The following is a 22,229-nucleotide window of genomic DNA, read 5'->3' as shown; positions in this document are numbered from 1 at the left end:
TTGTATAAAGTTTATCTCAGAAAGTGAGAATTTTAGCCTGGGCAGAAAGATCTTTATAAATCTGATGGTATTTGATGTATCAGTCAAAGCCCATACTCTGTAGCATTTCTAAACCCAGGCATTATAAATGTATAGGGTTTTTAATAGATAAACAACATCCTAAAAAGAAAAAAAGTATGGCAAATAAATACATAATGTGGATGTGGGTGTATAAAAGTTCATCTTTAATATACAACTTAAGATTGTCTGAGGACATATTTGATACCATAGTAACATCCAGATTGCTTATGAGACACCCAGTAAATTTTTTTTTGTATAAATAAAAAACATGCAAAGTTCTGACCTTGAATGAACCTCTGATGTAACAGCTGTATATTTGAATAAAGCCATTAAAGTAGTTGATTTCCGTGAAAGCTGCAGTAGAGGAAGCAGATTTCACTCAGGAGGTTAAATGAACATCAGAGTGGAGCGAGGACCAACTGCTGAGGTGAGGGAGGCTGTTATACATCAACTGACTGAAAGTTTACTTTTTATTTGGCAAGCTTCATTACTGAAAGAGTGTCTTTAATCTGAGTAAGTTGTTTACAACAACTATTTTAACAAAAGGTATAATAATATGTTTGTTCTTCCAAGATGCTGCGGAGTTTGGTTTTCATCTGGGTTATTAGTAAGTGGCCTTTTTGATTTTTCTGAATGTCTATCTCAAGAGTTTAGATTGGCAATGAATTGACCTACTTCTAAATAGTTAAATCTGTGGTTTTAGAATACAGTAATGTTAATATATTAGGATTATTTCATTATATTTTCTTGAATTTACAGTAACCCAAAATGTAGCTGTGCAGACGACAGGTAGGAGCAAATATTCTCTAACAAACAGATTGCTTCTGGCATTAATTAGAATCAAAACTAAACAGCGAGGGTAACATTTCTCTTATCCTCAGATCTTTGCAACACAGACAAGATAGAACTGCTCAAAGAAAAAGCATCTCAGTCCTCAACCTTATATTGGGAAAACACTCCGTTGATCCCTCCCAGAGCCTTTGATGAGGATATCAATACATGTTGTCGCACCCAGAATCAGACTAACCCCTGGTGGAGAATTGACCTGCAGGGGATTTACAACATTTCCTGCATCTCTATCTATACTAAAAATGAGGCTGTGGCTAATTTAACAGGAGCTCAGATCTACATTGGGAACTCTCTAAAGAACAATGGCACCAACAACAGACTGTAAGTACATTATGCCATCTTCATTGGACATATTTAATATATTCAGACCTAAAAATGAAAATAGTATACCAACATTTTATTCAGTGATTTCTGGGTTTTGTAATTTCTTTGTCCTCTTCTTCTTTTTGTACTATCCTTTATTGATGGTCCTATTTAATGATGTGTTTTATACCACAAATACTTTTAATACTTTAGTAAATAAGAATATTTTCCGGCTTTTAATATATTTTTTTGTGTTCCTTGCCTCACTGATGCACTGTCATTTACCAACTTTAGATCAATAAAGTATATTCAATCCAATGCAGTCCAGTCCAATGAAATCCAAAAGCCATTTTTCATTAAAAGGCAGTTTTCAAACCTAAAATTCAAACTAAAACTTTATTTTGTCCTTAGAAACTGGAAGTTAAAATGGATGTGAGAGTATTGTCTGCTTACTGTTTAAAGAAAATTTGTAATGCTAAAAACATAACTTTTAAGCATTCTGAAAGTATCAGAAAGTCAAAAGATTTTAATATAACAAATAACTTCATCTGAATGGATTACTTTAATTTCTTCCCAATGTGGTAAATGTAAATTAACTGAATTTGCAGAGTGCCTTTAAGGGAGGACTTCACACTATAGTCAGTAATCAAACTATTCCAGCAGACAATTGCACATTGATGGTGGCAAGCTATATTGTAGCCATAGCTGGCCTGGGACACACTGACATAAGCAAAACTACTGTTCACAGCAGCCACATCTGCTGTATCTTTGGTCTCAATAATGTCCAGGAGTTTTCAGGCTCAGCTGTATGTTTTGTTTCTTTCTGTTATTCAGGGTTTACAACATCACAGACTTCCAAACAGACCAGACAAATCACTTCATATTTCCCTCATCAGTGTCGGGACGATATGTCACTGTGATCAGACAAGATCATACATATCTGGTTCTTTGTGAGGTGAAGATCATGGGCACAAAGATAGGTAAGTTTGACTTAATTCTCAACCATAAAGGAAGAAACATAAAACCATTAATAGCTTGAGGCAGTTAAATATCTGACATTTATGTCAAATATATCAATACATTTTTATAATAGATTACACATCTATTACAATTGTATACATTTTTGTTATTTCTTTTTATGACGGTTATTCTTTCAGCTTAATCTTTTTTTTTCTTCTATAATGCATTTTTCTGTCTACAAATCTTTATCCTGATACATTTTGTTAAATATTTTGCAATAATACAACTAACTATGTCTAAACATTTAAAATTCTATGGATAATGCTCTCAGTGGCAGGTCCAATGTTTATAACCCACATTATAGGCAAGGATGTCTTGCTACTTTGGAGCGTTTAATGATGCATCTGACTGCTCCTTGAGTAAAATGATGTAAAAAAGTTAAATTCAGTATAGATTTTAAAATTTATTCAGCATTTAAGGCTTTATCTGTGAGAAGGAGGATTCGAAATTGTATTCCGGATTTAAAGGAATAGTACACCCAAAACATGATTAGCCTTCATTTTCTACTCACCCCCATGCTGAACAAAACCCTGGAGTACTTTTTTGATATCTCAAATGCATCTGGAGATCTGGGAGGCTTCTTGCTGTCTGCTGACATTCAAATAATGGAGGTCTATGGTGCCCGAGACAGAAAGGTCCATAAAAGTCCACAAAAAACGTGTCAATATTCCTCCATACTGCTTGTCCAATGTAATCCAAGTGTCCTGAGTTGGTAGCGTCCATAATTTACTCGAAACGAAGTCATTTAGAATGTTTTTAGAGCATAAACAGTAGTGTATAGGATTTCCTAAAAGCGCGTGCCTGCGAGTGCACGAGCCTACGGAAACCGCGGCAGACCAAACCAGATGAAAGCGTCTGCTCTGCCGATAATGCAAGCGTAGAAGAAGAAATGTGCTGTTTACCTGTGCAAAGAAAGAAACAACGAAAGAAAAATGTCTGAGGACTTCAGTGTTGAGGAAGAGCATGAGTTCTTTGCCGAGCTGAATGCGCACTTTCATCTGGTTTGGTCTGCCGCGGTTTCCGTAGACTCGTGAACTCGCAGGCGCGCGCTTTTAGGAAATCCTATACACTACTGTTTATGCTCTAAAAACATTTTAAATGACTTCCTCACCAATCGTACACAGAGGGTCAGAGTGGGCAACAACATCTCCTCCACTCTTTCCATAAACACCGGCGCGCCCCAGGGGTGTGTTTTAAGCCCTCTGCTCTACACCCTGTTCACACATGACTGCTCTGCCTCTTCTCCCTCCAACCTGATCGTCAAATTCGCTGACGATACCACCGTCCTGGGCCTCATCACCAACAACGATGAGAGGGACTACAGGGCAGAGGTGCAACATCTGGCATCATGGTGTGACAGCAACAACCTTGCTCTTAACACCAAAAAGACCAAGGAAATGATTGTGGACTTTAGGAAAAAACAGCCTAAAAAGCACGAACCCCTCTCCATCAGTTCAGAGGTGGTGGAGAGAGTCAGTACTTTTAAATTGCTAGGGGTGACCTTGGCGGAGGACCTGTCTTGGGGCACTCACATCGCCTCTACTGTTGGGAAGGCCCAGCAGCGCCTTTTCTACCTGAGGAAGCTGAGGAGCTACCACATCCCCAGGCCACTGCTGGTGAACTTTTACAACTGTGCCATCAGCAGTGTTCTGACTTATGGGCTCCTAGTGTGGTTCTCTAGCTCCTCCAAAGCAGACCAGCAGGCACTCCAGCGTGTGGTGAAAACAGCAGGGAAAATCACTGGAATGCCTCTCCCAGAGATTAGTTCCATCTACACCACACGCTGTCTACGGAGAGTGCAGAACATCATGCGTGACAGCCACCATCCTGCCCATCACTTGTTCCAACTTCTACCATCAGGTAAAAGGTACAGGTCCCTTCAGAGCCGGACCAAAAGACTGGCCAACAGCCTATACCACCAGGCCATAAGACTCTTGAATTCACAGGACTTGAGGAACGGACTACCTAAATTCTGAATTCTGAATAATTTGCCTTATTCATTAGGGCCCCGTTATTATAGTCTGGTTGGGAGCTGTGTATTTATTCTGTGTGTGTGTGTGTGTGTGTGTGTGTGTGTGCGTGCGTGTGTGTTGGGGGGGCAAGCATTATGGCACTTAATAATCTTTGCTGCACTTTAAGTGGGATGGGGGGGGCGGGGCTGGGGGGGTCAAGCACTGGTGTCACTTTTACCTCTTGTGCACTTTACTTGGAACTTGCTGCTACTAAGTATTATACCCCAAACATAATTTCGTTGCCTTTTTTTGACAATGACAATAAATTCTTGAAATTGAAATTGAATTGAATTCTAGTCAGCAAAAACTCAAGGAGAAAGGAGGACCAGCATCTGTCGTCAGTGAAGTAATCTCACCATCAGGGTAGACTTGGAGGATGCCACCTAAAAGAAGAAGTTCATGCTCCAAAACAACACTTTCATGATACTGGAATCTGTAGCTACCTTCATGGACAAACCAGCAGGCGCAGAGAAAGCTTGTATAATCAGACCAGACACAGATTAACTTTTGGGCAACATAACTGAATCAGTTCTCTTTCCAAACAGTAAATTATGGTGGTAACGTTATGTTGAGAGTCCTTGTTGCTGGGGTGTTTCACATTAAGTCCATGGAGAGATGAAATCTAACAACTTCCCCTCCTCAGATAACCCCCTAGATCAGGGATTGCCACCCCTTTGGAACCAAGATCTTTGTTAGGGATAGCTCATATAAAGGGCTACCAATATTTAACTATGACCTGGAAGAGTCAGGGTTCACTAAAACTTAATGTACAATAAACATATTTTTAATGTTTCTTTTATAAAGTGCGAGTAAAAGAGGAGTAAGCGAATAAAATAACATTTTAGAGGCAGCTCAGTGGTGAGATGTTTTATTGTTAGAAGGGGCTCTAGGGCACCTCATATACTCCTTGAGGGTACCCAGGGGTCCCACATATGTGACCCCTAACCCTGAGCTTTAAAGCTTAGACACAATTTAAAGTTCCCATAAGACAATGACATAAAAAAGCAGGGGTGTATGATCTGCTTATATTCAAACCTCTTTAAATATAAACCTCTATTGACCATGTTAGGGTCTCTTATTCGGACCGGTTTTCTTTTCAGAAAAAATAAGATTCTGTGTGTATCTGAAAGTCCTATGAACATTTATTCAACAAATATATTCATCTTAAAGGATTAGTGCCTATTAGTATTGGAGGATGTTTTTAATTTCTTTGCTCCTTTAGTTCCTCAGTGATTTAGGTTTAAATTACTACAAATCGCAAACAAATAAACAAATAGTTCTTTATTGTCAGTTTTACAAGAAATAGGTCAAAGCTAATGGAGGAATAAATTGATGTGCTAGAAAGTATTGTATTACGAGGGACTCAAAAACATCACAGGTGTAAAGTTAAGTACTAATTTAATTCGTCGAGCACACATTTAGATACGGCAAATCTTAGCTACAGATGATATGTTTATTTTACTATTGTAATACAGTTAGTTAAATTTGATAATGAAGATGTTGTAAAATATTCTATAATTCGACTCAAAATTTATGTATAAAAATATATATTTTAGATTCTGATAAACATCTACCAGCCTGCCATAAAATATTATAACTATTAATTTAAATAATCAATCTATAAATATAAACTTAATTTACTAGTAAATACAGATATTTAAGCTGTTTGGCGTGATAAAGTTTAATCTATAATTTTAGTCGGTAATAAATAAACAACCAAAACCCCAAGATGGTCGCTACATAATTGAGCTACTAACTTGAACAAGTCAACTCAGCACTAGCCTCGTGAGACAAAATATCACAGAAATATCTACAGAAAACCATATTTGGTATGGGCTAAAATGTATTAAATAGATAACTTTCTGTTAAAAGCACATCCTCTGTCCAATGATTAAAATAAAACACACTAGCACCAAAAGAAGAAAAAAAAGACCAAAAAAAATTGCAGAAATTATACATCTGTATAGCACATTCTCAGATAATGGCGTTCACCATGTGCGGCTGCTGCAGAGATGGGGGATGGGGCTCTTTCTTAGGCAAAAGACTAACAAAGATAGCGGAGCCAGATCGGCGGTTTTTGAGTTAACCTATTAAAACACATGTCCACCGATCATTAATCATTACTGGTTCATTACTGGTTCAGCAAAGCCTCTCTACTACTCCCAGATATCGAACTCATTTCAGGAAGATGCTTATCAAACACCCCCGAAGGCAACTGACCACAACTGACAACTGACCCGCACCGTACCCCATACATACACACTTCATTAGGGTGACCAAACGTCCGTATTTCCCGGGACATATCCGTATTTCACGTCCTGTCCCGGGCGTCCCGGGTTTTTTTTAGAAAGTGAGGAAATGTCCTGATTTCACTGCGCACGACGCTCCGTGTGACGTAATCCCTGAGCCGCGTCAGTGCAGGCAGCCCTGCTCTTAATCAGAGGCTCTGTTCGAAAACCTGGGCTGCATCCTCCAAGGACGCGGTCTACCTAGACTGGACCCTTCGAAGTCCTTGAAAATAAGGAGGCCGGAAGAGTTCTGTCAGTAAATTCGAACAGGTCCACCCTTCGGCGGGTTTTACCGCCGTATGCTCTGTTGCTTAGCAACCGTGAAAGTTGATACATAAAGCAGGAAAAGAATGAATACCGAGGTTTTCAAAACTGTTTGTTTATTTATTTATTTTTTTAAAAGTTAAAGTGAACAAAGACTCACAAGAATCCAGAGTGGAATAAAGGTTCCAACCACCGGGAGCAGGAACAAATAAAATCAAATGTAATGATAGAAACCTTAGTCAGTTAAATAACCTGCTGCTTTTTCAAATATCCATTATTGTAAAAATGTCCATAGCTGCATATTGGTTATTTATTCTCCAGTTTTATATTGTTAAAACACTTTACAGAATTTTATTTTTTATATTTTAACTCTTCCCTATTATGTTTCCCTATTATATTTCTCTAAGGTCCTCATTTGTGTGACCATTTTCAATAATCTTTTTGCTGCTGTGAATTTGCCCATTGTGGGACAATAAAGGGATTTTCTATTCTATTCTATAAAAGGGTTAGAAATATATAATTAAATCTAAACAATGTATCTACAAAATATATCTGCAAAATCTCTAATATTCAACAACAAAAAATACTTAGTTAAGCATATTGTGCAAAACAACAATAAAAAAAATTAAACTCCTATCAGATTTATAGTCCCCACCCTGCAGATCTATTAGAATCTGTCCTTAAATTACAGCCAAACTCATTTACACAGTAACAGATTAAAACCTTTAGATAAACCAAACATTACCGCCACATATATGACTCTAAAACCATTAAAACAACTATTTTCATTAATTTCAGACGGAACTATTCACAGAGTTGTATTATTATATTAAACTGAACTTCAAATTTTCACAACTGTTCTGCGGCAAGTAACATTTCCTCTGATCACGGAGCAAATCCCGATGATGAGAGACATTTGTTCTTTCAATATCACCCCCCCCCCCCGTGGTTTTCCCAAATGAAAATATGGTCACCCTACACTTCATTATTCTTTAGTATATTCTTCTGCAAAAAGAGTCTTATATATTCAATTTTTACTGGAGGATTCAACCTATTTCACAGGATGCACAGCTTTGAGTGGTAACAAGGTTACCGCCAGTCACCTGTCACTATTGTATTGCCTGCATGCTATCAACAACACCAGCTCGCATAGTGGGATCTGGGGTAATGTATCCGAATCACGAGCATCCGTGAATAGTTGATGATGATCGAACAACAGCTGGAGAAAGAGGCAGTAATAGCAAGATATGGTTGGATTTGTTTGCTATTTTGTGATATCAGAGCTAGATATGCTTGGAGGCCTTGCTCAAAACTTTACATAGATCCAGTTTAAAACCACTGTGTCTATGATTGTCACAACACATTCATTCTTTTTACCATTGCTCCAGTAATTCTATATTTGACACATAATGAACCAAAACCAAAAATAGCATTTTCAAAACAGTCAGATCTGGTGATATATGTTCCCTTAAAAACTCTATTTCCAGTTACCTTACTTCTCTGTTTGTCTTTACCCACAGATGGATGATGCTTGTCAATTTGGGCTACAACCTCCCAAAAAAGAACCACAAAAAGGAAAAGTTACACAAATGTAGCAAACGCCTTAAACACTGTTATAAAACCCAGAAAATATAAAGATGCATGTGTGCAATGTACATGTCATGAAAAAAAATATTTTTGTTAAACTTTGTGAGGTAGGCTGTGCCTATATGTCCTGTCACACAATTGATTGTGGGCAGCTGTATGACTATTACAGATTGGGGTATCGGGATGCTAAATGGACAATTAATAGAAACCATTGTTGTGATTTTATGTTCAATGCCCATACAGGATGGATGCCACATTAATGTTGTGCATTTATATTCTATTCAATTCCCAGCCAGCTAGGAATTTATATTTCTGATACTTTAGGATGTATATTACCCTACTCGGTAGGGGTGGTGAAGATCTCACTTAATCAGATATTGCTGATGAAGATTCTCAGTCATCCAGGTCATAGTCATTCCGTAAAAGTTCAAAAAAATCCACTGGACTTGGTTTCCAAGATTTGAAGACGTTTCGCCACCTCTCCAGGAAGCTTTCTAAATTCAAAAGTCTGGATCCGCAGTGAGTTTGAGCCTTTATATAGACCTTTATATAGGCCTTGTATTGCTTGTATGGCTTGGAAACATGCATGTCTATGACAGGTTTTCATAGACAGGTTTTCAGATATTACAGACGAAAAATGTAACCAAACGACCCCCTCATCGGTTTCCATTTGCATGTTTCCAAGCAATACAAGGCCTTGTCTATATAAAGACTCAAACTCACTGCTGATTCAGACATTTGAATTGAGAAAGCTTCCTGGAGAGGTGGCGAAACATCTTCAAATCTTGGAAACCAAGTCCAGTGGATTTTTTTGAACTTTTACGGAATTAATCAGATATTATTTCAGCTGTTATATAATGTTTTTGAACACACACTCTACTAGCTGTGTGTTAGAACAATAAATGAAAGAGTGATTTGAGCACTAATCACGGTCAAACAGTTAATTCTGCACACACATGAAATAAGTTCACCACAATTTCTGTTCAAAATATAAGAGTTTATTAACAAAAATCATTCAGCTCCAAGTAAAAACATATTTCAGTTTAACACTCTTAACTAAAACTAGTGAAACTTAACTAAACTACTATGAACAAAAGGGAAACAAGGTTAAAATCCATATCACAGTTTAAGATGGATTTTGTGTTTGAAAACCAAAGTTTATCTGGAAGAATTTGTGATATGATCAAGTTAGCTTTTCACTAATTTAGAGAAATTGGAATGTTTTCTGACCATTTCACAATGCAAATCCATGAGGAGAATAAAACATTATTTGGCCAAATAATGTTTTATTAAATGATTTGCTTAATCAAGAACCAATAACCTTTAGTCAAATGATTCTTTACCCTCTTTGAAATAGCTAGCAGCGAATAGACATCAGGGTTCCACTAAATGACTCTTGGTCATACTTGTTAATGGAAATGTAATGAGCATATGAGAGGTTTACCTCTGCACAATTCTATATCTTCAAAAGAAAATACTGTATATGTACATTCTGTCTTAGTCGTTCAAATGAAACCATTTTTAAAGTGGAAACCAGTCCTAATTCCACATTCATCAGAGCCGGTGAGTGTAGTGCTTATAAAATGTTTTATTAATGTAGCAAAATGCTGCTTTTCTCTTTAAACAATGAATTCTTGAGCATCAGTACGATGCTCACGTCAAGCTTAAAAAAAGGGCATGCATATTGCATAGCCCCAATGACACCCGACCAATAGTGTCCCTACCAAAGTTCAAATCAAACCTACGCCCTTGAAAGTGCCTATATGTCATGTGTTGTAAATTGGTGCTATGTCAATAAACTGAATTGAAATTAATTAACTGAGGCCCAAAACCCACACAAACACATTTTAACTTGAAAAAGTCAAATTGCATGCGCGCAAATGTAAAATCTTCAAAATTAACTGTTTATGTTCCCCAAACTTATTAAATCTTCTTTTTTTATAGAATCACCTTTTAAACTAATTAAGGAAAACAAGACCTGGGAAGCAGCCCTGGGCCACTGCAAGGAATTCCACTGTGGTCTGGCCTCCATCCTGGATGGACAGATGCAGGCCTTTGCTGAGCTGGAGGCTGAGAAGGCCAACAGCCCCTTTGTATGGCTCGGCCTTCACTATGCTTGTACTTTGGACCTTTGGTTCTGGGTTGATGATAATGTTGTACATTTCAAACGCTGGTCTAACAACCCCCCAGAGGAGGACTGTGACATGAGTGGAGCCATGAAGACACATGGAGACCATCTGTGGTTCAGCAAGTCTGATTATGAGGAGTTTAATTTTATCTGTTTGCTTTAGGAAGATTTGAGACTTCTACATGGTTGTAATGTTAGCATTGCTTGGGTACCATCAAAACAGCTCCTTCTTTGATTTGAATAACAATTATGTTTTTTTTTTTGCATTGTTGCAGTACACATAGAAAATTTATAATTCTATGTAGCTTGTACTGCACATCACTGTACATCACTGTAGTAACTGGATTTTGGATTATGAAAAAGTAGATTTTTTGGGTATGCAGGGTAACTTTTTACAAGATGTAACATTTATTTTTCTCAAATCGGCTAAATAATTGCTGTATGAAGCAAAACGTTTGGATCAACTTAAGAGTTTAATTATGTTTTACATGTGAGTTGCCTTGAGATTTGCATATCTGATTATAATAAAAAGAAGAAAAAAAAACATTTCTGAGGACAATACATATGTTTTACAGCCTCACATTGGTGAGATTTTTTTTTTTTCGGTCTCCGCCAGTCACGTGACATTTGTTGCTAAGACGCCATTTTAGGTGGAAAAGGCGTAGTGTACCGCGCCCGAGGTAAACAATTGACGTCACTTGGCGGAGACCAATTGGTTGTTTCTTCCTGACTGAGCTCCCCTCCTGCTTTATATTGAAAAAAAGTGCCAATCCTGCCCTTAATATCATGCAAATAATGGACAAAAACAGGTGTAGTATTTTTTTTATAAAAAGATCCATCCATCAATTTATTGGTAAAAGTTTCATTGTGCAGATTTTTCAAAAACAACAAAATAACTGAATAACTAAATTTGAAAAGGCTCAAATTTACTTTGAAATTGATTTAGAACAATTGGAATGTGTTCAGCTGATAAACAATGCAGCATCTAAAAACCTAAATGGTATAATTATGTTGCTATATTAGTATTTTTAATATTCATATTACCAATTTAAAAAACTATAACTGTAGATGTTTGATTCTGAACATATGGTAGGCTTCTTTATAAGGAAAGCTAATAATGTGTAATGATCTGGTCAGCTAGTATGTGGTCACTCTCAGCTTATGTGGTTATGTCATAAAACGGGAACAGATGGACCAAGTATTCCAGGCAAGACAGACAGTGGGAAAGTTCAAAATGTTTATTTAACTAAAACTGTTAGGAATCCAGTTTGTGTGGGTTGTGCTTTTGTTTGTTTTCCCTCCACCACCAGGTGGTGCCTGGTTCTCGTTGGCCTCCTCACACACCTGTGGATGGTTGCCTCATTACCGGAGGACTCTTAAGCTGCTGACTGCCACTACCTCAATGCCAGAGTGTTTGCAAGTTTTGGGTACTCTAGCCCAGCTGAGTTTTGCTGTGTCAAACTGAGTTTTGTCACCTGAGTCTTAATCTTGTTGTTTTTGTATTTGCCTCTTGGCAGGATCTCATCCTGCAAACTGGATGTTTTGGACCTTCTCCCCCCTCAAAGGATTCTCTGCGCATCAAACTGAGCTGAGGATTCAAACTGGTGGTTTGGATCTACTTTTCCCCAAGGATTGTTTGGGCTTCTCTCTGAGCAGGGGATTCATCTCCACAAGGAACTGTTCAAGTACCGCAGGAAATCTAAGTGGCAGTCAGGTCATCAGTTCCTCAAGGAAACACCTCAACCTGGTTAAACCCCCTCCGCCCTCCAACAAACAAGTCTATTATGAGTGCTGTTGCCTGTATTCCCTTCTTCAATCAAAGATAAAAATTTCCCACTGAGTCTGAACTAACCGGAGAATCTTCCCCTTCACTTTTCATTCCCGGTTCGACAGTGTTCAGAGCAGCACTGGGCTCCTCTCTAATTGTCAACTGCCCAAGGAGAAATTTTTGATCAAATGCTAACCCAACTGTTTTTAATATTCTTTTTTGTTTCTGCATTTTTTTTTATTTTTTTTATTCATTTTTTTTCCTACTTGCTTTGATTCTGTTTTATCTTCCTGTATTTTAATCATGTAAAGCACTTTGCATTGTCTTTGTACTGAATTGTGCTATATATTTGCCTTGCCTTGCCTTGCCTTGCCTTACCAATTCACAATAAAACCTGCTAAACTTTTCCCTGTTCTCTCTGTTTTGTTTTCTGCTTGTGGGTCAGATCTTTAGATAAAATCATGACAAAAACAACAGGAAACGTGGAGCTCTGGATCTGCGGCCCGCAGTGGCTGCAGGGTGGAGGCCCGGCACCACACAATCACTGAGCCTCTGGAGGAGAAAAACACAGGTAAGTGACAACAATCATCTGATGTGAGATGGTTACCAGTGTGAGTAACTTACATGTTGTACCAGTTCAGTCCATCCTCTAAGACAGGGATGTCAAACTGGTTCCAGAAAGGGCCATGTGGCTGCAAGATTTCTTTCCAAGCAAGCAATAGCACGGCCCTTTCTGGAACCAGTTTGACACCCCTGCTCTAAGAGGAAGGCAGGATCCAGCTGATGGACTGCCAAATAAGCTGCAGCGCAGAGCTGCCCAGAGCAGCAACCCCAGTGAACCGCGCAGGAATCCAATCCAGGTCAGGGAAAACAGATCAGACAGGAAAGTTCTGGAATCCAGGAGTCTGTAGCCCAGTCAGGGTTTCCGATCCACACAAGGACAGACAGATTCAGGGTTCCAAGAATCCATGAGTCCTGCAGTGAACTCAGGCAGACACGCTCAGATGCAGACAAGACATGGTACCAGGATAACTGCAGAACTTTAGACTATACTCCACATAGGAGCCAGATAAACTAGCTTCAACTCCACTGAGCCAAAACGGAACAGAGAGCGGGAAAGAGCCAGGAAACGATCAGGATACAGGAGACAAACACCAAAACCCTCTCAACTCACTGGCCTCTGGGGACAGGGACATGAGCCTTGGAATAACTTAAACTAACAAACTTACCGGTACAAGATTATCTGGCCCCAATAGCTGGGCTGACCCGTATATAGAGCTGAACGAGCTGTACTTCAGTGTTATTATTTAAGATGCCATTATTTAAATTGTTGCGTGGAGAAGATTTTGATTGTTGTTTATAGTTTAAGAAGTTGTTCTTCTTCTGTTTCCGGAGGGGCATTACCGCCAACTACTGGAATGGAGTGTGAATCGGTATGTGCAGCCAGACGGAGATGATGCGTTCTGCTCATGCTCATGCGCTCTTGTTATCAGAGAACCGAGCCAGGGAAAAACCGAGCCGAGCCCAACTCTGGAACTGGTCTGCAGTTATCCCGGCTCAGTTGTGTATAGCTCTGTTCAGTTCAGTTTGCTTTCCATTGACACAGGATAAGTTATCTCAGTTACTAAGCTTGGACCGGTCTCGGCACGGTTTTTCAAGGGTAGTGTAAATGGGGTATTAGAAACCCCTAATCTACCTTATGGTTAGATATTTGTCTGAAGCTTTTTTTTTTTGACAATGGTGCTTAAAGTCTCACTGAATGGTTCATGATTGAATGTCATGTCAGACATAGTTTACAAACAGTCTAATCCTTATGTGAATCCCACAGGTATCGTTTTTCATCTGTTTTCCTTTATTTAAACAGAGATATTTCTTGATACATGGTGTATCATTTATAAGAGCGACCCATACTACGACTTTTTTCTGTCTCTGTCTGTTGTGAATATTCCAGATTTCTGCTCCATTAGTATCTTCAGAGCAGCTGCATTAATTAAGCTGCAAATGAAGTTATTGATTGTTAACAATTTCTAGCTGATTGTAGTTAATATTTTCGGCCAAATTGTGACATGGTTTGTTTTTCTTCTCTTAAATATAGGATTCAAAACATCACCAACTTCCAAACAGACCAGTTCAATATCTATGAGCTTCAACCATCAGTGTTGGGGCGCTATGTCACTCTTTTCATACACAAACACCAATATATGATCATTTGTGACATACACATCACCGGCACAAAGATTGGTATGTGATCCCTGTTTATAAACTCTCACCATACAAAGGCTTATAATTAGTAATGAATTGGTTTGAGGTATTTTATTCTGGGTAGAATCTCTGTCTGGTGTCCTACAAACAAGTGTGACAGATAAGTGTTTGAGATAGTTTAATTTGTTTGACTGAGGAGCACAAATGCTTCCAAAAAAACTGATTTAGTTTCTTCCTTTTCTTAATAAATCACATAATTTATTGGACCCTCCAAGAAAATGTTGTTTCAAAATGTTTATAGGTTTGTGCCTCCCAAACTTTATTTAACCCAAGTTTGGCCTTTTCTCTGTTTAAGAATCACCTTTTGGACTAATTACGGAAAACAAGACCAGGGAAGAGGCCCTGTACCACTGCAGAGATAACCACAGAGATCTGGCCTCCATCCTGGATCAACAGATGCAGGCCTTTGCTGAGCTGGAGGCTGAGAAGGCCAGCAGTCCCTTCATATGGCTCGGCCTTCATTACACCTGCACCCTGGACTTTTGGTTCTGGGTTGATGATCATTTAGTGTATTTCGAATGCTGGGCTAATGGTGCCTAAGATGAGGACTGTGACCTGAGTGGAGCCATGGAGACTATCTTTGGTTCAACAAGTCTGATTATGAGGAATTTAATTTTATCTTTTTGCTTTAGGAAGTTTTATGATTTCTACATGATTGTAATGTTAGCATTGCTTTGTTCTCATTCAAATATAGGGTGACCATATTTTGATTTCCAAAAAGGAGCCACTCTCAAGACAGATTCAGACAGGTTTCTTAAAGGTTAATGAACATGCTTTATTGCACCTCAGCGGTACAAAAATAACTTATGTAGTAATATGAAATCTGTAACAACCAGTGAAAAAATGAAAGCTCTATTTTGAAATACATAAATGTAACCATGTCCATCTTTGTGCCTTTGTGCCAGTAGTCCCTTAAATTTTCAATGTGCATTTATTCCAGGTTAATTTTTCATCATACCAAATTCTAAACATTTATATTGTTCCACCCCTTCAAGTTTCTGATTATACATCTTTTGTTTTATATCCTTTTTCATTTTATGTGTAAATATTTTTACTTTTGTTTCAACAGAACATTTAGAAGCCAATCTAAAAGATATTGTTTCTATATTGGGAATTGCTTGTTGTACTTTTGAAACAAGATATTTTATCTTCCTTTCACTTTTCCAAATAGCTTCATTGTCTACAGAAAGTGAACACTTTGTATTTCTTGTAATGCATGGTTTATCATAACAGCAAATAATAAAGGACTAAATATGCTATTTTGCAGGGTACAATTTTCTATCCAGTACTTCCCTGAAAAATTCTAACCAACTCTTACATGTATTGCCCTATCTATTAACATGTTTACTTGTTAACTTTACATAACACGATAATGTATGATTTTTGGGTCTTGAAGAATCTTTCCCAAGCTTTGGTATTGGGACCACTATAGCCTATTTCCAACTCTTGGATAATTTACCACAAACCCTAACCATAAATAATGTCTTGAATACCCTTCCAGTTTGTTTTTATATTATTTATATGATTATCATTCCCTGGAGTTGGCATCTTATCTTCTTAGTCAACGCATTAGCTCCACTATTAAAAAGGTTCATTACTGAAAGATTTTCTTCCTAATAATTAAATGTTCTTTCACTGCCCTTCCTCCATTCTTCACCAATATTACTTGAACTATGTATTTTAACTTTATATTACCGCTTTTTGTTCATTGGTCAGTGCTGCTTTATCATTAATTTAAACTGGGTAACCACAATCTCTTCTTATGCATTCATTGGCTTTATCGTTCTCCAGATTTTTTTCTTTCCTTGTTATAAATTAGGAAAACATTGAATTTCAATATCTTCCTGATTCATGAAGACTGGACTGCTTATTAATTTGGATGGTCATCTGATCAGGTCCAAAAGATTTCACCTCCAACTTATCTTTGTAAGTCTGCTTTAAGGGACTTCACTTCCACGACTCGACCTGTTGATCAGCCGCACTGCAACTCCTGCCATTGCGCACCCCGAGCTCTTCTATCATTTTGCATTGCAGAGGAGCTACTGTGTATGTACAACATTTTAATGACAGTTTACTTTACTCATCATTAAATATTAAAAATGTATCTTGCAAATCTAAAAAATATAATTAAGATATTTTATCATTTAATTTTTATTTGTTTTTTGTGTTAATCAAGGTCATTGGGTGGGTGAGGAGGCACTCTAGTTCCCTCTTTTGACCAGCCACCACTGCAAGCAGTCCATTCTATCAATCATTTCCGAACCCAAAAGAGATGTATGCCTTGTCTCTTCTGATGGATGTCGTAAGCGTTACATAATCTCAGTATATAATTCTAATCGAGCGTGTTTCGTAAATCCCCCCCAAACATCACACAAAGTAACACAAATAAACAAGTAAACCATCATATATCGTAACTGGATTACATATTATGAAAAAAGGTGTAGAGTCAAAAGGATGATAAAGAAATAGAAAGATCAAAAGGATGACTAAAAATACGTATCAGAAATTCTAAGCTATGCCATCTGCTTCAACCTCCTGTTGTGCCAAATGCCATGATCATGGTTCTTGGACATTGGGAACCATGTTTCATCCTGACATGATGACCAGATTAGAGGTTACAAGTTTGGTGAATAACCAGCTATAATATCTCTCCAACCTCCCCTTTTCAGCCAAATCCTCCACAGGACCTCCAACAGAGGTATGACCAGCCAGCCCCCCTCTCTGTTAGGACAAGAAAACCACAGAACAGACCGGACCTCTTTCTGTTTTCCTGCTCTCTTGCACATGAAGCTGGGGTCCGCTTCAGCAGGATCTCTGGCAAGATGGAGATCCCAGGCCCAAAGGTACCCAGATCTTTAGAATCATCAAGGGTAAGTCAGAACCTTTCAGAACCAAACTGCTGTAAAACAGACTTCTTGCAACACATTTCTCTTGAGTTTCAGAACTAATAGAGCCAGACTGGATGAAGCCTGCCTTGGTGTGAACCACTGAGACAAAGAAACCCCTGGTTGTTGGCCTGACTGCTGAGCTGTTCCTGGATGAAACTCAAGCCTTCCAAATGGACGTGGACAAAAAGGTTTGCATGTCAGGCATGATTAGGGACAGAACAAACAATATGTCTTTTGATGACGTTGATCATTTCATGTGTTTACTGAGGAGTAAAGACAAGCTAACAGGGTGAACTGCACGCTATGCTATAGTAACATGTGTTGAGCTGTTGTTGAAGCTGTCTATTCGCTGCTGGCTATTTGAAAGAGGGTAAAGAATCATTTGACTAAAGGTTACTGGTTCTTGATTAAGCAAATCATTTAATAAAACATTATTTGCCCAGATAATGTTTTATCCAAGTCAAGTCAAGTCAGCTTTTATTGTCACTTTCTTCATATGCACAAGACATACAAGGGAAATGAAATATACAAGAAATATACAAGACTGACATTTATAGACTGACATAAAGTGCGGGACATGACAGATAACAGTGATAGACTGGTAACTTTAAGTGGTCAATAATAAATACAGTACAAAGAACATATGACATTTAATGTTAACATTCAATATTTAACATTGAACATGTAAAAGAAGATAAGATAAATATAGAGTATACATTACAATAAAAGCAATAAAAACAGCAGCAATAGTATATTCCAGGCTGAGGTAGTGCAGGTAAGGTGCAGTCTCTGGTACAATGTATGTGTGTGTGTGAGTGTGTGTGTGTGTGAGAGGTGTGTTATTCACCTCATGGATTTGCATTGTGGTCTGAAAACATTCTAATTTCTCTAAATTAGTGAAAAGCTAATTTTAACATATCCCAAATTCTTCTAGATAAACTTTGGTTTCAAACACAAAATCCATTTTAAACTGTAATATGGTTTTCAAACATGTTTCCCTTTCCTCTTTCTACGTTGTAGTTTAGTTAAGTTGAGTTTCATTAGTTTTAGTTAAGAGTGTTAAACTGAAATATTTTTGACCTGGAGCTGAGGGATTATTTGTTAATAAACTCTTATAATTTGAATAGAAGTTGAGGTGAATTTATTCCATGTATTTACAGAATTAAATGTTTGACCATGATTAGTGCTCAAATCACTCTTTCATTTATTTTTCATAAACAATATATGACAGCCAAAATACTGTAAAATCTGATTAAATAAGATATTTATGTCATGATCTTTGCGCTGATGGTTTGGTTTTTTCCTTTGCTCCTTGCTCCCCTGTCTAATTGGTTCTGCGGCTGATTACTGTATCGCCGATCATTTTAACCTGGTTCCTCTACTATTTAAGTTGTGTGTTTGCCTCCCATCAGCGCCAGGTTATTTGTGTGTTTTGGTGAGACGTTTCCTAGCTTTCTTTAGTCTGTCTGCTTCCCTGATTATGATCAGTTTTCTGTCCTGTGGATCTCGAGTTTTGCCTTCCCCCTGTCTGCTCTGATCCTGGATTCTACCGGCTTCTGAACCTGGAACTGTCTTCTGACTTTGGCCTTGGATTTCCCTTCTGGACTCTGTTGCTGCTCAGCGTCTGCTGCTCGCTCTCTAGGAACTCTGGGGGCGTGGCCGCCGCAACTGCGGTCAAACCTCTCTTTTGGATTCTGCTGAAGTTCTCCGCGAATGGACTGAACTTTGAATCAGGTCAGTGACTTTGCTCCAAGTCGCGTTCAGCTCCACATCCAGTCACTGACCTGTATTCTCCTATCCCTGCAGAGATCAGACCCGCAGCAGACGAGCAGCCCCACGCACCTGTTTGTGTTTAATAAATGCTTTGAACTTTCCCACTGCCGGTCTCGCCTTGAATTCTGGGTCCAATATTCTGAGATCATTACAATTTACCACCCCTACTGGGGAGGGTAATAGACATCTTAAAGTATCAGAAATATATATTCCCAGATGGCTGGGAATTGAATAGAATATAAATCCACAATATTAATGCGGCATCCACCCTGAATGAGCATTGAACATTAAAATCGCGACACTTCAAAATGGCCATAGCACTGGACAATGGGAAGTGTGTTGTCCCAGCATCAAGGCATCCTTATCTCATGCAGAAGCCCATAACCCCATAACTTCTTGGTGTCGTATCTGTTTCTCTGGACTTTTTGGTTCTGTTCAAGTTTTCATTTTGGTTTTTCAGTTTTGCTTTGATAAAAGATTAAAGGACATGACAGAAGTGCAATTGTGGTCCAAACATTTACTCACCTGTGGTGAACGATGCCGTGGCATTAGCTCGCCAAATGAAAAATTTGGTAGCATTTGGTGAGTGGCAAGTGTTATTTTCAGGTCCAGGCTACAGGGCTTTTTTCCCAGGTATTGTTTTCCTCAAGTAGTTTAAAAATTGGTTCTTAAACAGAGAAAAACAACAAAAAAGCTTGGTTTAAGTACCTATTGCTTGGTTGCCTATATAGATGTTAAATTTAACAACTGTTTTTCTGGAGGGTCAAATTAATCTTTGAGTTTTTAAGAGAAGGAAGAAACTATCTCAGCTTTGTTGGAGGAGATTTGTTCCTCAATGAGGCAGATAAAACTTTCTCTAACACTTGATGACGCTCGAAATTCTGGGTCATCTACATTATTGTTGAGTAGGACACCAGACAATGATACTACCCATAATAAAACACCTTAGACCAACAATCAGGTTCTATAATTTTGCTAAATAGGCAAATCTGTCATGATTTTATTCAAAGATCTGACCCACATGCAGAAAACCAATGAGAGAGACAAGGTCAAGGTTTAACAGGTTTATTGAGAACTGGTAGGGATGGGTCTAGTGCTGCTCTGAACACCGGCGAACCGGGACTGAAAAGAGAAGGGGAAGTTCCTGTGGTTAGTTCAGGCTCAGTGGGAAATTTGAGCTTCGATTTGCAAAAGGGAGTAATAGCAACTGGACTCACGTTTCCAGAAATGGTGTCTTTCTTTGAATCCAGTCGGTGCGGGTTGTTCCAGAAATAGGTTTGCTCGTTGGAGGACGGACAGTGTTTACCCAGGTTAAGTTGTTTCCTTGAGGAAACGGAGGAGCTGAATGCCACTTAGATTTCCTTCATCACTTGAACGGATCTTGTGGAGATGGATCCCCTGCTCAGTGTGAAGCTCAAACAATCCTTGGGGAAACGTAGATCCAAACCTCCAGTTTGAATCCCCAGCTCAGTTTGAAGCACAGACGATCCTTCCAGGGGGAGAAGGTCCAAAACATCCAGTTTCCAGGATGACTTCCCAAAACTGGCAAACACTCTGGCGTCGAGGTAGTTCAGCAGCGTAAGAGTCCTCCGGTAATGAGGCAACCATCCGCAAGTGTGTGAGAGGGCCAACGAGAACCAGGCGCCACCTGGTGGTGGAGGGAAAACAAACAAAAACACAACCCACACAGACTGGATAACTAACCAACTCTTTAAGTTATGCAATATGTTTTCTTGTCAAAGCCTGACCATTACATAAAAATTCTAAACCCTTACTGAATATATCCTTCCTTTAATTAAAGTTGATTAACATGGTTCACATACCAGCCTTTCTGCCAGTGATCTTTACATCACAAAGAACTATATGTTGATGTTTGGATATGATCATAGTGACATACTGCAAAAAATCTGAATCTAGATAAGTCATTTTGTCTTAAAATAAGTGATCGAAGCCTGTAGACATGGATTTTGCATGCTTGAAAGTTTGTGAGCTTTTGAAAACTGGATCACAGAGAAGAAACACAAAACCTGTAATACTTTATAAATTATATATAAATTATAATTAATAAAGATGAGTCTTTGCTGTTCTTAAATATACAAACCAATTTACCAGAGGTAACAGTTTGGTCAGGTGGTTAAAACATGACATGTCTGGTTGCTCCGACAGGACAATAACAAATCAGAACTAGTTTAGGAATAAATAAATAAAGTAGAGGAGCCTCAAGGTTCAGAATATACTTTGACCTCAATTTTACCTAAGGTTAGAATCAGTACCAGAAAACCACCCAGTTTGAAAAAACTAATATTCCACCAAAAAGAGTGATCCAATATTAAGAATCATGGTAGAAGGTTAGAAAATAAGTGCAAAGGTATCATGCAACATAACAAAGGACATTGTTTTGAGAGGATGAAAATGGTTGAGCTAAAGGTATAAATGATTTACACAGAAATAAATATAGAAATAATCAAAATTCATAATGTAAATTGGAAAATTGACATATATGTTTCATTGACAAACGTTTAAATATTTATGGAGACATTAAACCATTAAACCATCTACCTTTGTGATTGAAAATGAAATCAACTCTACCTATCTCAGTGCCTAGGATGTTCAAATCAGAAAGAACCAGATGCTTGACCTCTGGTTTTACTACAGTGATGTATTGTATTGGTACACCTCTCTCGAAACTTCAGCTCTCTGCCCCATAATTAATCCTCTTGTCGTTCTGTCATGCAGTAGTAGGTCACTGGGAGTAAAAATACATAGTTTAATTTTATATTACTTTTTTCAACAATCTGCTAATAAAACAATCTGCTAATACTTTTTCACAGGTGAGTGAACAATATTTTTTGTAAAGAGGCTGTACAGAAAATACAGGCTGTACAGAGTCAAATTAGTTCCCTGAAAAAGCTGTTTCTCATTCCTATGCCTGATTTGAATATATTTCACTTCCTTCATAGTCAAACCTTTGAGCATAAAAGTACAGTTAAAGTACAGTTAAAGTATAGTCTTGCATTTGGTTTTTGC

General features: G+C 38.2%; 2 protein-coding genes across 2 annotated transcripts in view; both read left to right on the top strand.

Annotated features, from left to right (window-relative positions):
• Positions 1–431: 431 nt before the first annotated feature.
• The window catches only part of LOC119786306, a 40,041-nt gene continuing 18,243 nt past the window's right edge, over positions 432–22,229 (top strand). Inside the window, exon 1 of the mRNA XM_038289590.1 lies at positions 432–487. Within this exon, the coding sequence (XP_038145518.1) occupies positions 452–487 (36 nt within the window). The 5' untranslated portion in view covers positions 432–451. The remainder of the gene's footprint in view (positions 488–22,229) is intronic.
• On the top strand, positions 487–10,873 carry LOC119786353. The gene is made up of 6 exons (XM_038289642.1): positions 487–573; positions 634–667; positions 820–849; positions 942–1,230; positions 2,047–2,192; positions 10,328–10,873. Exons 2-6 carry the CDS (start codon positions 634–636, stop codon positions 10,672–10,674), a joined length of 846 nt encoding a protein of 281 aa, XP_038145570.1. The 5' UTR covers positions 487–573; the 3' UTR covers positions 10,675–10,873.

Source organism: Cyprinodon tularosa, unplaced genomic scaffold, assembly GCF_016077235.1.
Source record: "Cyprinodon tularosa strain WSP-4 unplaced genomic scaffold, ASM1607723v1 ctg107, whole genome shotgun sequence".
NCBI lineage: Eukaryota > Metazoa > Chordata > Actinopteri > Cyprinodontiformes > Cyprinodontidae > Cyprinodon > Cyprinodon tularosa.
Note: the sequence above shows the minus strand (reverse complement) of the source record. Positions and strands in the feature narration are given on the sequence as shown.